Below are 17,957 nucleotides of genomic sequence, written 5' to 3'. Positions count from 1 at the left end.
CTTTGCATTCTACAAGTCACTTAGAGGATAATCAGTTCCTCCCTACAGACAGATGCCTGAGTTCAGAGGAAAGGGAGATGGCCTCCAAGTGTGTAGCAAGTCTATAACTTTTGTCTTATTCTAGAGATGTCACCACTTTCAAGACAATACAGCTTGTAAACAAAAACTAACTGAATACACTAAGTATTGCTAGTTACCTGACTTTGCAAATGTGTGTAAAGTTCTGTTTTGCTATATTGACTTTAACATTTGTGAAAATAGCTTCACTAATGCACCATTTCTATACTAGCATCTGCACAGGTACATCACATCTAAAAGATTAAATGTCCTCTGTCACTAACTAACAGAATGCGTTGTTTACTCTCAGTTGGAAGCAGTCACTGATGTGCAAAGGCGTCCTCTTTTGTCTCTCAGAAATGGGCTGAGTTGAACTGACAAAAGCTGAGTAGGCAGATGGCACATAGCGGAGGGCAAAGCACGCTGAAAAAGCTTGTAAAACAATCTGCCCTGGGGTTGGTTTGGCTTGGAATTCATTACAACAATCTGAAGCATAAGATGTGAAAATCAAAATACAAGGATGCTAGAGAAAGATTTGTAATTTTGAGGCTTCTCAACTTTAGCCATATTTGCCATTAGCTGGCATGGATTTATTATTATGAAGAAAAAGGAAGAAGTAGACAGCTCTGAGGTTCGTACACCTTGCTTTGTTTAGCCAAATGCCTGCTTGTAACAATGCACATTGCTGTTCCATGCTTAATCCTTCCTCTACTCTAGATGGCTACTGTCATTTTGTGAATGCTGTGCCTATCTATGGTGGAACTTTCACTGACCTTTAATTGAAGGTAGGTGGAAGCTCATGGTCAACTCCAGATTTTCCAACCCTGTTTCTCCATCTTTTCTTAAGGGACACCTTCTGGTAAGTCATTCTAATGCCTGGTTCAGTAAGGAGCACATTGATTACTGTGACACAAACAGCAGCACTGGTCATTTTCCTCCAGCCAGACTTTACAACTTCACTAACTGGACTGCTGGTCTGCTTGATACACACTTCGGGGAAAATCCTGCTGCAGCCAATCAGGAACTGAGCAGGTGAGGCCTCTTCCCTGCAAAAAAAAAAAAAAAGGCTATTATCATGAAGGCTGATGCATAAAAATCAGTTATGTGCTGTTCCTAGGCTTGGCAGTATGAGTAATCAGAGTATGAACAGAAGGTTCAGGCTTGGTAGGCATGATTCATGTAATCCTGATGGAGTCTGCAGAGGTTGGTGTCTTAACTGAATCATAGCAGCTTCTGGTGTTATTGCTGCTCTTCTTGCCTGAGACAAGGACAGGAGCCTAACACAGCCTCACACACTTTTCTGAAGCAGCCTGATAAAGCCTTGACTTCAAATCTGCAGAGCTCACACTAAGACAAGCATGGCTAGCAAACAGCAGGATTCAAATACTTTTCTAATTACATAAATCAATAACACAGTTGTCAGCTGCTGTGGGTTACTAAGATTTAATTTGTTATTGAGGAAGGCAGACAAGTTTTGTTACAGCTAATTGAAGATGGCTTTTCTATTCTTAAGCTTTAAAGAAGAGATGAAAATTGGCAACATTCCTTTCTGTTGCTTCAGTTCTTCATTCCAGCACCTGACTACTGAGAGAGCAGTCAGATGCTGGAACAGGTTGTCCACAGAGGTTGTGGGTGCCCCAGCTCTGGAGGTGATTGAAGCCAGGTTTGATGGAGAGCTGGACCATCTGATCTAGTACTGGATTTAACAGCTGACAGCCTGGTTAGAACCTGGTGATCCTTGAGGTCCCTTCTAACCTAAGCCATTCTATGATTCGATTTAATAAAAGAGAACTTGGACCTGTTGAAACCAGCATTAATCCAGCCACTGCCTTCCATAGGGATTACATTTCAGCTGTGAGGTATACATTTTTAAGTGTAAGTTCAAAACAAGTAGAAGAACGCATTTGGCCTGCAGTAGACAGAAATGGTCTGTAAGCTGTGTCCCATGCACAGTATAAGACAATATATACTGTCTGTAAGCATGCAAGTATGCAAGCCCAATTTTGTTGGTTTTTTTTCAGTAACTCATTAAATTACACATGCTAATTAACAGACACGTAGTTTCTTCCTGACTGCTTCTACTTGTGCTGTTTGAGGGAGCGAAAACACCCCTTGGAAGTTCTAATCCTCCAAACTAAACTGGACCAAACACAAATTCTGGTCACAGTCCAATCCACATGACGGTTGGGCAAGTCACCTGGCAGGCAACAATGTGCAGGTCTGTGTTACAGGCTGGGATCTGCCCCAGGGCCTCTCCAAGCCTTGGACCTACTGCATCCCACTGAGAAACAGGTGCAGAATAGGGAGGGGAGGTGGTGTACCTTGTGGGGAACTGAGCTTGTTCTCAAGTTCTCACCCCTGTGTCAACTCCAGGGGCTGAGAACTCGGTACCAAACTCAGTGTTTGGAAAATGGCTGCTAATGATGGTCCATTTGCCTCTACCAGCCAATTTCTTCATTAAAGTTCCATTTTCTGAATTATAAATATTCGTGATGAAGCTCAAAATTGGTATGTTTTTCAGAAACACTCATACTAACGTGCAGTTGAGATTGTAATATGTTTACAGCATCATCTTTCAATGGACAATAGCTAAACAGCAGAGACAGAATGCACACGGTTTTGAAAAATAACTGAAATCTAACTACACGGCCATACACATCCATCTCATCTCACGCTAATAAGGTATGTGCGTCCAAATACGCGACCAGGGTGAGCAAAGCCACCGCATGCATGGACCTTGCGAAGGCAGCAGAGGTGAAGCTGTCCCACGTCTCCCACACGCACTTCTCGCAAAGACCTTTCGGGCGAGTTTCGGTGCGTGCGGCAGCCCTGGCCGAGCACGCTGCCGGGAGCAGCCCCTTTGCTCCGGACCCGTCTCTTCCTTCGTTTCCTGCGGTCCATCGGGCGCAGATCCACCGGCCGGGCCGGGCGGGAGGCGCGGCGCCGCGCGGTGCCCGGCAGCGGGGCGAGGGCCTCGGGGACCGCGGGGCGGGCGCGTCGCCGCCGCCGCCGTGAGAGGTGCCTCCGCTCGGGCGGCTCCTGGCGGCGGCGGCGCTGCGAGCCCCTCTCGGCCGGCGGGGACGGCGGCGGCGGGGCCCGATGGCGAGACCGGGTGCTGCGTGCCAGCCGCCCGCCCGCCGGGTGATGGTGGCCGCTCGGGCGCTGCTCTTCTGGGCGCTGGTGTACAGCTACTGCGGAGTGTGCGCCTGCATCGCCGGGCTGCGGCTGCTATGGAGCATCGGCCGGCGGCCGGGAGAGACCTTCCGCTGGGTGATGCGGGAGAACCCCCCCGCCTGCCTCAACGACCCCTCCCTGGGCACCCACTGCTACGTCCGGATCAAGGTGAAGGCTGGGGTCGGGGGGAGCGGGCCTCGCCGTGCGCACCCGTGCTCCCGTGCACGCGTCTCGGCTGCGTGCGCGCCCGCCCGCCGGTGCATGCCTGCACACGGGCAGCCGTGCATGCTCCCCTCCGCCGGTTCCCCTACGGGCTCGCCCCGCCGTACGCGCGCACCCGGAGCCGTTGCCCCGGGGTGGCCGCGGGAGGAGCCCGGACCGGGCAGCGCTGCCCGTGGGGTGCGGCCCCGCGGCCTCGCGGCGGAGCTGCAGGAGGAGCGCGGAGTGAAGCGCTCAGCCCCGTCCCTGAGGCTGCGCGGTTAGAGCCCGCAGGGTTGTTAGGGACTGGATCTCTGCCGGCGATCTGCTCCTCCGGCAACTGCCCGGAAAGAAGTTGTTTTAGCACGTTTTTTTTCCCGCAGCTGTAGGTGAGCGCTGCAATTTTCATAGCGTTATTTTTAGTGGAACGAGTACTGAGAGCATTGTTCCGAGGGGACTGTGCAGATTTATTTTTTCTTTTGCCATACAGCTCTAACGTAAGTGATTCAGCCTCCAGTCCCTCACAATTTGCCTTCTTGCTTTTTCCCAACATCACCAGGAGGCACGCACACACACTGCTGCTCTCACACGCTGTGCTTGTCTCTCCCATAGCGCTAAGCAGTAATGCCGGGGTTGCTGGGAAGCGAGGGGATGGTGGTAATAACGGAGCCTTTGGGGCAAAGCAGACTGCTTGCCAGGATGACGGGCTGCCATTCGGTTCAGGCAACGTGGAAAACTCTGGCCGCGGGGTAACAGCGGGCTCGTTGTGGTCCCTCCCAGACACATATCCTAGAGATCTGTGCAGGTTTCAGCAAGAGAAAGATAAAAGTGTGTTGCAGAGAAGATGGCAACATCCTATGCCATGTTGTTGCAGTAACAGAAAAGAGGAGACTGAAAGGAGCAGATGAACAGGTGGAGGATGGGCTTAGTTCAGGGTATGTGACATTCAAATTGCTGCTGTACAAGTGATGATTGAATTTGGATGAGTAAAAGCAATGTCCTTAAAAGCAATAAATTGATTAAATAAAAGCACTGAGGGTGAATCCCTAAAGGATACGAAGAGAAAGAAGCAGGATGGAGGAGGGCCAGATGTGTGAATTCAGAGGAGAATCTCCGGAATAAAACCAAGAAAATTCTGTTGTGTTAAAGGGATTAAAGGCAGGGATGCCATGGTCGAGATGATGTAACATCCCTAAAATTTACTGAGAAGAGATCAGTAAGTACTTAGAAACAGAGATATTTCAACTTCACTGGCCTCCCAGAAGAGAAGTAACAGTGTAATTCTTGGTAGAATTGAGCAAAAAATCCCTACTGTATCTATAGTGAGTACAAAAATAAGAAAACAGATGTGCCCTTTTCAGAGCCCTCTCAAACACCAAGACATACGTTAATGGCTTTGTAGCTGGTTTGTGACTTCGCTGTACAAAAGTATTTCAGACAGTTTGAAGCACTGTGGGCAAGAAAAGCTTTCTGCACAGTTCTGACCCTTGAGGGCTCAATCGACAGCAAAGGCAGGAGTTTTATCTTCCCTTTTTAAAACAGCAGAGACAGATCAGGCTCTGACATTTGTTCAGGAGCAGTATGACCTTTCTTCCTGCAGGATCCTTCAAATAACTCCTAAATAGCATGTTGTATTTTATGAGCTAAGTGCTTCCCAACTTCTGTATCCACATCTGTGTAAGAATTCAGTAAACCTGGTAGGTCACCATTTCAGTTTTAAATTCTGCCAGATTTGACTCTGAGTTAGTGTAAGCTTGCACGCATCCATTCATTTCAATGGCATTTCAGTATTAAGCCTCTGGACAGCTATCACTAACTTGTCTGCTGGTGATAAGACTTATTTGATTAAAAGATGCATCAGAAATAGTGACTACAGACAGCGTAGAAAGAAGATGATTACATAAAGGCTTTCTACTCCAAAGCTAGTCTGAAGCCTTGAGCAGAAAAAAGCAAGCAGAAAGAACTTCCTTTGTAGTTAGTTACATTTGACTGCTTTGTTTTTTTCTAACAAGGCATGCAGTACTTTATTGTGCAAGATTGTAACTTCATGCTTTTAAATAGTTGCACAACCTTAGAAACTAAATGAAAGATGAAAAGTGCATTAAAAGTACATTATGTCTGAAAGTCTTTCCATCAATCCCATGCTATGTCTGTGAGAAAGCAAGGGCCTGGCTTTTATAGTGATCTTCATCCACCTCTTCATCCTCATGCCAGGGGCTGATCTCTCAGAACCCTGAGCGTGCTCCTGGCTGAACCACCACATGCTGGCAAAGCTGGGCATGTGTCGCAGCTGGCTGTACAGGAAGGGGCTGTGGGATGCTCAGGATTGTCAGGGTGTAGCAGTATCTGATTTCAGCATTACAGAAGACTTCAGCTTTGAGAATTGACAGCTTGATGTGTTTTTAGGGTACCTTAGAATGTTGTTTAAAACTGTAGTTATTCTTGAATGCCAGTATAGCAGTTATAACGCAGCAGTAAGAGCATCAAACTTCTTTTTCTCTCCTTCCAGGATTCTGGGTTAAGATTCCACTATGTGGCTGCTGGAGAAAGGGGTAAACCACTCATGTTGCTGCTTCATGGCTTTCCAGAATTCTGGTAAAAACTCCCTACATGCTTTTCTTGCATAAATGAGGCTGCTTAAGATAACTGACGTTGATAATCAAAGCTTAAGTAATCTGAGTGAACTGTTCTATAACTCCATGCATGTTAACAGTGTTAAGATCTAGTCAGGAACAAACCGTTGATACTTCTAACTGCAGCAAACATAAAACATTCCTACAGGCTGACTCAACCCAGCTGTCTTTTCTGCAGTGTCATTCTATTCTTTCCCAAGTATATATTCTTTTCTTCAAACTTTGGGGAGAAACTGCTTGTTTTTAATGAATTTCCCTTTTGGAAAATGCACAGCATTTGTACTAACAAAGCTAAGCTTCAGAACTACAGCAGGAGGTGCTGAAATGAGGATCCAATCTATGTTAAGAGCAGTATGGATAGCATTGTTAAAAATATTATGCATCAGTTTTAACCAGGGAAGAGAGAGAACTACAAGTTCTATAGGCTGCTTTGCAGCCTAATTTCAGAATGCTATTCAGAGGGGAAAGGTTCTATTATTAGTTCATCATAAGATGAATGACGAATCCAAACCAAGCCTGTACATCAGTTAATAACAATGAAAAGCAGTCATGTGTCTGATGTTTGAACCAAATCACTTCAGCTGTAACACCCCAGTTTAACTAGGAGGCGTGGCTTGCAGAACTTCCACATAAAAAACGGTAAGTGAATAGAGAAAGTGGTGATGCCAGTAATTCAGCAAGTTCAATGATCCTTTTCCTTTCCAAACTCAGATATGGAACTGTAATCTTTCAAGCCACAGTGAAGTCATACCATGATAAATTGACCCAGGTCAATGAGAGGCCAGTTCTCTTCCCTTAGCAATTTCCTGTAGATATGAAAGGCATCGAGGATGATGGTAAAGAGACACATTTATTATTTAAAGACAAATTTTCAAATAAATGTATTGTCCGAATTCTAAATTGCTAATTACAAGTCCAAAAGATGTACACATCAATTAGAAAGTCAGTTACATTGGGGGGATGCATACTAAGTGCAAGTATTACACATATCTTGCAGAATGGGTATTTAATGTGTATTCCAACATGGTAAGACAGCTGAGAATACAGCTAATTTCCACCACAGTGGAAATAATACGCAAAAATTAGCATTTTATGTATATATTCTACTGAAATTCAGTAGGTATCAAAATTCAGACAGCTGTTTTTAAAATTTAGAATGGTGAGCCATGCTTTAGGTGACAGTTTATATATTATCTGACCATTCACAAATGGAATGGAATAATGATTTTAAAACTTCATTGTAGGTCACTGGGACCACCAATAGCACAATCTGCTAATTTTAGAAAGAAGAATAGATGCTAACAGTTTACAAAGCAGTCACACTACAAATACTGATGCTGGTTTGTTGATTCAATCAGTGCAGAATTTTAATGCAAGGACAGAAAATGTTCTCAGAGCATGCAATGCAATAATCACAATTTAAGAGACAATAAAATTCGCATCAACTCTGCACTCTTTGACTAGAAAAAAATTAATGGATACAACTCCCATTTACAATTTTTAATTGCAGCAAATCCTTGGCTTTCCTGTATCTCAAGGTTATAAGTAGGACAGCTATAACCAGAGAACACTGACCTTACCAAGTGACTCAGAATGTCTGAAGATGAAAGATCACTTAAGAATATAATGCACCAGAGCCATTATGAGCTTTAGATGCATAAGAACTTGAAAATCAATATCAATTTTGTGGAAAGACAAAATATTTGAAAGTGAGCGTGATGTGCTGAGACAGCTGGGTACCTGCAGGGATGTGTGTAAGCTGCTGAATTTTGTACAAGCTGCCTTTCAGAAGTAACATGAATAGGAAGTCACAAAATAATTTCAGCTATTTATCCTTATGATAATGAAGGTATTCACCAGCATTTCAATTCCAGCTCGCAAAGCAACTGTCTAATGGTTATATTTCATACATGGTAAAAAGGTTTCTTTGGATATGAAAAACATTCAGTCATACATTTGGTGACGGATGGGCTGCTGTGGATAGCAGTTAGACATGCTCTGAAACAAACACAGTCTATTTATTTATTTCTGGCCCTTGTTTCTTCTTACTGAAATATACATGATAGCTGCAGTTACCATGGCAAATTCAGCTTCCAAATCATTGCATAATGCATTTAAAACTTTAATTCCTTGAGATCTGTGATAAATTTTGCATTTGCATCATACAGCACTGAAATGAAAAGGTTCTGACTGTTCTGTTTACATGAATATGAATTTCTACAATTAAGAGGTATTACTGTAATATTACTTGTGGTATATTCAGAATGCCTAGTAAGGCTGGAGGCAAAGCTAAAAGTGGAATACCCAATGGACTGATATAGACAGTTTGAATTCAGGTAGAATTCTGTGCCTCTCTCATGATATCTGATGATTCTAATGCTTTGTATTGTCTACTTGATGGAGACTGTTGAAACAAGAGCTGAAGAAAAAGCTAGATCTTAGCAAAAGGGGATGCAGTTAGTGTTATTTATGTCTAGAAGGATGGCGTTTTTCACTTTATCTTTCTATTACAATCCAAGGCCAAGTCTTCTTGGTGCCGGCTATTTTGAAATTTAATTGGTGACAACAACAGTTGAAGGCAGGTAGTTCTTTCAGGATCATCTTCACTGTTTTCCTGCTATTTTTGCATTACAATCATACTCATCCAGTCACTACATACTATTGCAGAATGAGGAATAATTCGAGACTTTGCCTTCTTCATTTTGCATATCTTTTAAAGTATGTGATGTTCCCACTCTTTCCCACAGAAATGCAAGCAATCCAATGCTTGTGGAGTTACCAACACACTGAGAGACTGTTCTGGAACAATTCTAGCAGTATTGTGACACAGATGAAAGTGTGCACAATATAAATCATATTAAATTCACCACATTCTTTTGTTATTCATTGTATTTCTTTGGTTAATTTAGCATATGAATTGCCTGACATTCCTTTTCTGAAAAGGAAAAAAAAAAAAATCTTTCCCTTGAGGCGTATTTCCCTAGTCCGTCAAAATTTGCATATGAACAAGTCAGGGAGAAGAGAAGGCTTTTCAGACCTTACTTTTTTGATGATGGAATGGTTACAAGGATGAGACAGAACACTCCTACGTGTGCTCTGTTTTATGCCGGCTTCCTTTGCAGCAAAGGGACCAACGCCAGACTCCAGAAACTGTTAAAATATCCAGGCTCTGGCCGTGCCCCCTCTTTGGCAGCTGCATTTCCTTACTGGAGAATTCAAAAAGGGAGCACAAAATCGCCATAGCCACAAGGGATAAGCAACACACCATACAAAGAGAAAAGAATCTAATTGCAAACAAAGCCTTGATAATTTAACCTCAACTATTTGGGAACTAAACCACTGACTGCATTTTAGTATCATACTGCTTGACCTTATAACTCCAACTTTTTTTTCCCTCTGTTAGGTATTCTTGGCGCCATCAATTGCGGGAATTTAAAAGTGAATATCGAGTGGTGGCCCTGGATTTGAGAGGTTATGGAGAAACAGATGCTCCTTCTCACAAAGAAAACTACAAATTAGATTTCCTGATAACAGATATAAAAGATATTTTGGAATCTCTAGGTACGTCAGTAGAAGACAAACTACTCAGCTCATGGGGAAAAAAAAGCCACAAGTGTAGAAATACTTGTCACTGATTTCAAAACAACTGCTTCTCTTTTAGATATACATGTTCTAGATATGTAGAGATATAAAGCTAAGGATACTCCTAACATATGAACTGTTACAATACTAATGGAAAAGGTTTGTTTTCCAGTCATGACATGTACGTCAGTAAAAACAACATGTAAAGATGATTTTCCATCATGAATTCCAAAAACACTTCTCTCTGTGCTGTGAAATGCAGTAGAACAAACCCATGACATTTCCCCTAACTAAAAAACCCTTCACTTACTCCTAGCAGTTGTACTCAATAAATACTGTTATGGATTAGTCTAATAGCACCTGCAGACAAGAGAATTTCTATCAGGTGAAATTATTCTAGCACAAACAAGACAGAATAAATATTGTGGACTTTGTAATGAAGATGACAGTATATCCAATGCATTAAGAAAAAAATCCCAAAATACTACTCCCGCACATTAGTCATTTCTCAAGAGCTGAATCACTCTATCTTACACAACAGTGACAGGAGCAGAAGGGAGAGAAAAAGACACACTGCTCTCTGTGGCGAATACTCAGTGTAGTAAATCTTGAACTGAAGCATTTGGGCAAATTTTTCCCCTTCAGTTCAGAAGGAAGTGCAGCTGATCTGACAATAGAAAACAACACCTAGTGAGGGGTATTTCCTCTCTGTACAAATAGTAAGACAAAACATCTGCATCCAGATTAGTCAGAATTCAAAACAATTGGGCTTTTATACATTTTATTTGTAGCATATGTGCTTAGTATTATAACCCTTAGTGAGAACTATGATAATATCTGACACTGTAGTATGCATTTGAGGAATAGTTAAGCTTCCAAAAACAGACATTATTTCCCTGCCACACCTTTCATTGCTGCAAAATGCCCATTTCCATCAATGGAAGAGTAATTGGGTGAATGCTAAGAATGCTGAAAAACTGACATCAAAACAGCATATGGAGAAGTGCCTCTTCTATACTCCTAAATATTTAAATGCGCGTATTCATCTCTACATGTGTATAATATGTGTATTACCTATATGGATATTAAGCATAATCTAGCACAATGATGATGTATAGTGCTTAGCTAACCTCCTGTATTCAAAGCAATCCATAAAGATTAATTTTGCTCAGGAGGGACTCATGACATTTCCCAGCCTTTCAGTCTGCAGTTTCAAACTCCAAACTCCCTAAACACAACATATGCACATACATTATAATGACTGTAATTTGAATCATTTATTTGACTTTGCAGTAGCTGATATGCGAACACAGTGGCATTTTAATACCACATTACTGCAATTTGACATTGATGTTAAAGTGTAACTGAAGTCAAATAATTTTAAGTATGTATTATATTTTTAGCTGTAATAAGACCTTTTTTCTGGCCATTAGTAATGGAAGCAGTGCAGTATTAACTAGTTAAATTAACATGCTGGATCATCTATTCTATCCAGCAGTTACTGTATGTGATGATTTCTATGGAATTTCTCTGAAATAAAATACAGATTTGTGTTTATGTGGTAGGATACAACAAGTGTGTGTTGATTGGCCATGACTGGGGAGGAATGATCGCTTGGTTAGTGGCTATATGTTACCCTGAAATGGTGACTAAACTGATCGTGGTTAATTTCCCTCATCCTTCAGTGTTTACAGGTGAGTTTTATAGTAGTTATGTTGTTCTATATGTTAATCGAGATTATTTGCATTAAGATTGTGTTTGCTCTGAGTGATTAAAGAAGAATCAGGTATTTGTTCCTTTAGATGTTGTTACCTCTCACAGTTTGGAATGTGCTTTATGGAGCAGTAAGGTATCCAGCATTATACTTTGGGAAATAATTTATTATAGGAAGTGGGACCGTTTGCAAGCAAATTTACTGAGTTCTCTTCTTAATCCTTGAAGTCTGACAAATATAATTTTCATAAGCATGAACCTGGCAGGATAGAATTCCCTGAACATGGCTATGGGATTCCTAGGTTAAGGTTTCACTGCACTATAAAAACTGCATAAAAGAACGTGGGAATCAGACTTGTTGAATGTAATCCTGATTTAGGTGACAAGTGAAGCTTTATCTTGTGCAATATTCACTGGAACAAGACAACCTTTCCAGTCTACTTACCAGAAGCTCAGGAATGTGCTGGCAGTTAGCTAGAAAAGGGACTTAGGTGCACTAGCAGAATTTGCTGTGTGATAGGCTTTGAGTTTGCCTGCTACCCTCAATTACAAAATATTTCATAGGGATTGGATCTGCATCCAGTAATTACAATGACAGTAGTACCTCATTCGTTTTAGTTTCTCAAATTGCTGACTTTATGCTATTTCCTTTTTTAAAGTCACCCCATTTCCCCAGAAATAGTTGAGAAAAATTCAGCAAAGCTTTATATTTCATCTCTGTTGAATATAAATCTGACCTTATGACATCATGGAATCAGAACTCTTCACACATATTGTTCTCACAATGTACTTGGCCACCTTTCCAAGGTATTAAAGAACATTTTGCCAGGTAGTTAAGCTTCACTTACCCAAGGAAATGTCTGTTCTTCTCCAATGGAGCAAGCAAGAGCTGCTGCAGTTCTTAGATTGAGGACAGGAGCCAGGCTGTAGAGGAGAAAAATGCATATTACTATTTCTTAATATTTGTTTGCATATTTTTAAAGAACAAAATATGTTATGCAGCTTGATAAAGTCTCCATGGATCAAATTTCTCCAACTGTAAATAAAATGAAAACATAGAGCTTATACACTGAGCATTCTGCTTGTCACAATCCTTACTATCAAAGTCTTATCTTTAAAATATTTTTATTTGCACAATTAACGCCATAACAGCAGTTAAAACACTCCCAGGCACTCCTAAGGGATTTATGTATTTATGCATTTGAAATTCCTTGATCTTTGATGCTGTACCTTCCATGTCACTGCTTTGGGCACACCCTAATCACTTAGTTACTTAATGCATGCCATTCCTTGTTGCTAACTGATAGCAATTATGACACCAGATTTTTAAGAGTTCCATCTCAGGTTTGACTTACCACTCACAGTGTAAGTCAATTAATATCTACAGATTTCTCTATATCTCATCTTGGATGAGAGAATTACTTACAGACAAAAATAACATTTGTATTTATGCCTCTTACTCTACACCTGAAAAAATGCTTTGGACTAGCTGCGCAGATTGAGCTCTTAAATGAAAACTTTTCATGTGATTAAGCTCTTGAATGTCCCTGCTCTCACCTAATCTTTGGAAGGCTTCTGTTTTGCTGCCTGTTTCTACTAACACATATAAAAGAAGTAGCAAATCTTAATGGCCACGTCATGCACTTACGGCTAAAAAAATTAATCATCTCTTGTCACATAATGCAGTATTTTTAAAACATTCCTTTAAGTTTAAAAAATAGTGATATTAACAGTAATTTTGTTTAAGTCATCAGTTTTCATTTTTAATTCATGGGCATTTTTGTTTCAGAATACATTCTACGACATCCATCACAATTGATTAAATCTGGTTACTACTTCTTTTTCCAAATGCCATGGTTTCCTGAATTCATGTTTACAGTAAATGATTTCAAGGTGAGCAAAATGAGTGCTCTTGTTTGTATATTTAACTGTGAGCAATGGAAGAATTACCACATACATTGATCCCTTCCTGTGTAGTGATAATTACTGGGGGGAAAAAAAAAACAAAACCAAACAGATCTTTCTGATTTTTCTGCAGTTTTATATATTAATGCAAAGTAGAATAAAAGCACAAAGCATCTGTGCTTGGTTTGGGATATCTGGCAGGCATTTGGGCACATACATACTGTTAACCTCCAGCACTACAGTGCGTTACTCCACCTTGGAAGTTAGCTGGTCACATGCTGCACTCTACCATGGACACATTTGGTACCAGGGGAGCTGTTGACTTAGCTGCTCCTGAGAGCAGTGGGACATCCCCTCATCATGCACTGCCTGCTGCAGGGTGGGAAGCCTAGCAGTTTGAATATTGCATCCTTTCAGGTGGTTAATTCTGCCTGAGAAACCAGCAAGGCCAACATCTTATATAATGTTAAACAAGACTAATGTATTGAAAGAGAAAAAGCAGCATACATCGACCCACACATATGCAGCCCAGCACAGCACTCTCAGTGCTGCAGGCATACAGGACAGCAAGGTGCCACCTCCTTCTGCCTCCCACCTCTCAACTGCTGGGCTCTATTCCAAGGAAAAAAGTACGTGCCCACAGCCTGCCACTGCCTGTCATGACAGGCAAAGGTAACTGAGTACCTTGGCAATAGTGCTACCTGTGTGTACCCTATTCAGGATTTAGCTATGTATAAGTAGGTTTTAGAAAGATGTGTCTTGTTGAAGGAAAGAAACAGCATTTTGTAGATGTGTGATGGCTTTTTACTCTTCCTTCGGTAGGTTCTGAAAAGTTTATTTACCAGCCAGACCACTGGAATTGGAAGGAAAGGGTGTAGATTAACAGCAGAGGATATTGAAGCATATCTCTATGTCTTTTCACAACCTGGAGCATTAACTGGACCTATCAACCATTACAGAAATATTTTCAGGTCAGTATAACATTCTGAAACAAGGTAAAATGTTCTAGAGCCCTCTAGAGGCCAAAAACGTTATTATATCTTCTGCCGCTAAGGTAGAAGGGAAAAAATACGTACGTATTTCTAAAGTCTCAACCGTTAACAAAAACATTTGGCATCATGCAGCAAAATACATTGGAATAGGTGTCCACACAAAACAAATTAACAACCAGAGTTTTCTCAAGCAGCTAGACTTGGCCTTAGAGGCTCATACTCTCTGCTTATCTACCAAAAACTTAACAGGGCCAAAATGTGTTTAAATGTGGTCATTCTCTACTCAGGACTTGTGGCTCCGGGCTGCAGGGATATATCAAGAGGTATGAACTCTTCAATCCCCTAATGTCTGTTTCCAGCAGTGTCAAATTTTCTTCTCTGAACTCAGCAGAGTTTTTGAAGCAGATTAACTTTCAACTTTCCTTGTTCCAAACCTAGTGCCCCCCTTCCTGCTCCTCTTGTGCCTTCCTCATTGTCACTGTCAGGAAAGCAGTCAGCAGGGCAATGCTGGGAGGAAAACAGGTGTTCAAGCTAGGTGCTGTCTGCACAGGCTGAGACAAAACAGCGTAGAGAGATAGCACGTTATCTTATAAGCTAACACCAAGCACAGACACCAACGGTGAATAAGAGAAGTGGCTGTGCTTGTAGGAGTGCTCCTGTTTGCAGTAACACTGCGTGGCTGATAACACCAGCTGGGACATCCAAGGACAACAGGAGCTGTGTGGCATCACAGCAGTTCCCTGGTGCTAGAATGGCACAGCCTCAACCCGCAGGGTACGGCTAATGAGCAGCTGGAGAGGCAGGAGAGCCCTGAGCCTTGCTCATTAGGTTTGCCAAAGCACCTCGCATCAGTGAGTGCACATTAAGCAGCTGTGGCAGCAGCAGTGAAGAGGCTGTAGCAGCTGCATTGCTGTGGGATTTGCATGAGTAGAAGAGTCACGTGTTTAAACTACCAGTTCAGGCCTTTCTCAGGTTCAAGGAAAAGAGAATTATTAATCAGGAAGTATCGTCACTGAACTATTAATTCCACAGTATGAATGTTCTTGTGCACTGCCCAGTTTACTTTTCTAATGAAAATACTCCTGTGATGAATTCAGAGAATAATATTCTAGGTGGTATCAGCCACAACACAGCAGGATTTCCATTGGAAAAAACAATTGAGGTCTTTGGCTCTTCCTGTTCTTGCCACCAATTCTAATGGTCACACATCAGGTGATAGTCAATCATTAGCTATTATAACTGGACTGAATTTTTTTTTGTCCTCTCATACAAGCTGCACTTTGGTTCTACTGACTTGGATTTTCCATGATTCCCAGTGGGCTGACACTGGTCTCTTGCATGTGAGAGGCTTCTGTCTCATTGCTGTCCCCCTGGAGCTCTGGTTCTTAATTTTTCTGGAAGGTTATTTCCAAAGAGATGATTGAAATGAGCTTCCTCCCATCCACTCTGAACACTTCTATAAACAGAACAGCAGTCACCCTGTTACCTTGGATAGAGTTTTCCCAAGCAAGACAAAGAATCTTGCAAGGTCCTTAGAGATGAATCTAAACACACTGAACTGGATCACCAATTTTTTAAGATGCTACTATGAAAAATCTCTGGTTCTGAGGGTTGGGCCACTTTGTTGGGAACAATGAAATCTAAATCCACAGCCACAAAAAGTCATTTTAAGAATTTTCTTAGTTCATCAGTCAAAATGCATACAGTAACAATAATGAAAAGATGGCAGTAAATATCCAAAAGGTTATATACAGGAAAAACTCACCCATATGGAAACCTTCAGTCTGCTGGGAACCACTGAGGCAATCTCCACCAAGGAGCAATCTCCACCAAGGAGCAATCTCCAAGAGATGCTGCCTTAGTGGTGGTCAGCCCTTAAATGAGGTCAAGCTCCACTCCTTCCTGGAGCACAGCTAAATTGCTCCCACAGCTGACCCAACACTTGTCTCAGCTGATTAATCAGAGGGTCAGGCTGTGATTACCAGTTTCCCATACAAAATGAAATTCTTATTTAACCTAGTCTTTTATTACTAATTCTTGGAATCTTATAAGTAGAAAGAAGGAATGTCTCCAAAGTCTCCATTTTTGTCTAACAGTAGTTACAATAACTTTATGGATGCCTTGAACACTATATTCCAAACATGATTCAAAGCATTGCATTTCACTGAAATCTACATACAGTACACAATACAGGTTGAGAAATCTGCAATAGCATTCATCAACCCAGGGAGATCCACGGACCACCAGAACTCTGGTCATGTTGTTCTACATTCACTTTTATGGAGACTATAGAGCTCCTGAGCTCTGCTTCATAAAGAAACATCATTCATGCTCCAAAAATAAGACTTCTGTTGCAACCAGCTGCTGATTACAGACATGTAACTTCACAATCCTTAATGCTTAGAGCACTTTGAGTCACACGAGGGCTCTCTTCATATTGTAAAAGATACCCCGGAACATGAAAAGCTTGCAATAAGGTTGTCTGTGTTGATTTCAAAACTGAAGTGGAATGATGAAGTAAATTGGTGATTTTTATAAAGCAAGACTAATGTATGTCTACTTTTTTTTTAAAGCTGCCTACCTCTGCAGCACCATGAAGTCATCATGCCAACCCTGCTCTTATGGGGAGAGAGAGATGCATTTATGGAAGTTGAGATGGCAGAAATTACAAGGATTTATGTTAAAAATCATTTCAGATTAACTATTTTGTCCGAAGCCAGTCATTGGCTCCAGCAGGATCAACCTGACATAGTGAACAAGTTGATATGGACCTTTCTAAAGGAAGACACAACCAGAAAGAGAGAATGATTGTACATGTTCTAAGGAGTCGACGAAAAAGCTCTTCAGATTTAAAAAGTAATTGTTATCAGGGCCATTCTTCCAGCCTGCCTTCTATTTTGAGCTCTGTTAGAGAAAAGTGTTTTTGATGTACTGTACATTTGGACACCAATGTTTCTGCTAAAAGGTGAAGTGAGTATGAGAATACCAACATTGATTTTACCTGTACACTTGTATTTTGCACATAAAAACACCTGCCTTAAGATACGTGTATTTGTATAGAAGGAAAATCGTGGAAAATTGCTTGGTTTTGTTTTCTCCCTTGCTTTACAGTCTCTGTGTGTGGTGCCTTTACAACTTTATAATGAAATAATGGAGTGGTGCCATACAGAAGGAAGTCACAAGTTTTCATTCTCAATTTGCCTGATTTTTTTAAATGTATTTTACCATGGAAGTTACTAACTCTTTTTATTATGTATATTTTAGCATACTGGATGACTGAAAAAAAAAAAACTGGGGCACATTTCTAGTCTTCAAGTGAATAATGATACATATCTTGTTGTATTGTTGAATGCAGCTGCTTTGTGCAATGTGTTTTTCTTGAGTAAAAATTGGGAACCTGTACGCTCAATGTCTGAACAAGAAGAATGGGAAATTAAGATCTAACATGTATCAAAACCACCTCTGTCTAATAAAATGCAACTTACATTACTCCCTTTACCTGGCTTCCTACGGAGAGGTTTCTTACTGATGCTCAGAAGTAGGTTTGAATAGCTGAAGTGTCTGTGCCCTTCCTCACATGATATTTATTGGAAACAGTATGTTGGCATCTACTGTTCTCATCTCCAAGAACTGCTGCCAAGCTTTTTGCCGGTGTTTCAGACACTGTTCCCATAGGGAACACCTATGAATGGTACCTGGCATT

The 17,957-nt window shown here is 41.3% G+C and overlaps 1 protein-coding gene across 2 annotated transcripts; it reads left to right on the top strand.

The window, feature by feature from the left end:
• Positions 1-2,615: 2,615 nt before the first annotated feature.
• On the top strand, positions 2,616-17,752 carry EPHX4 (epoxide hydrolase 4). Of its 2 annotated transcripts, none has more exons than XM_085511339.1 (7): positions 2,616-2,739; positions 5,939-6,024; positions 9,466-9,623; positions 11,210-11,338; positions 13,147-13,250; positions 14,085-14,233; positions 16,828-17,752. In XM_085511339.1, exons 2-7 carry the CDS (start codon positions 5,993-5,995, stop codon positions 17,060-17,062), a joined length of 807 nt encoding a protein of 268 aa, XP_085367465.1. In that variant the 5' UTR covers positions 2,616-2,739; positions 5,939-5,992; the 3' UTR covers positions 17,063-17,752. The 2 variants fall into 2 exon arrangements, with proteins under 2 accessions (XP_085367465.1, XP_015725902.1); XM_015870416.3 differs by lacking the exon at positions 2,616-2,739 and adding an exon at positions 2,980-3,399.
• Positions 17,753-17,957: the final 205 nt, after the last annotated feature.

This window comes from Coturnix japonica, chromosome 11 (genome assembly GCF_054131305.1).
Source record: "Coturnix japonica strain WE chromosome 11, WE-NBRP24, whole genome shotgun sequence".
NCBI lineage: Eukaryota > Metazoa > Chordata > Aves > Galliformes > Phasianidae > Coturnix > Coturnix japonica.
The sequence above is the reverse complement of the archived record's forward strand: the minus strand, read 5'-3'. Positions and strand labels throughout refer to the sequence as shown.

Bases quoted from the DNA above. Each gene is read 5' to 3' on its own strand.
- EPHX4 (XM_015870416.3), top strand. From the start codon at position 3,157: ATGGCGAGACCGGGTGCTGCGTGCCAGCCGCCCGCCCGCCGGGTGATG. The intron at 9,624-11,209 runs GTACGTCAGTAG...TTTATGTGGTAG, and splicing joins AGATATTTTGGAATCTCTAG to GATACAACAAGTGTGTGTTG. The intron at 11,339-13,146 runs GTGAGTTTTATA...TTTTTGTTTCAG, and splicing joins TCATCCTTCAGTGTTTACAG to AATACATTCTACGACATCCA.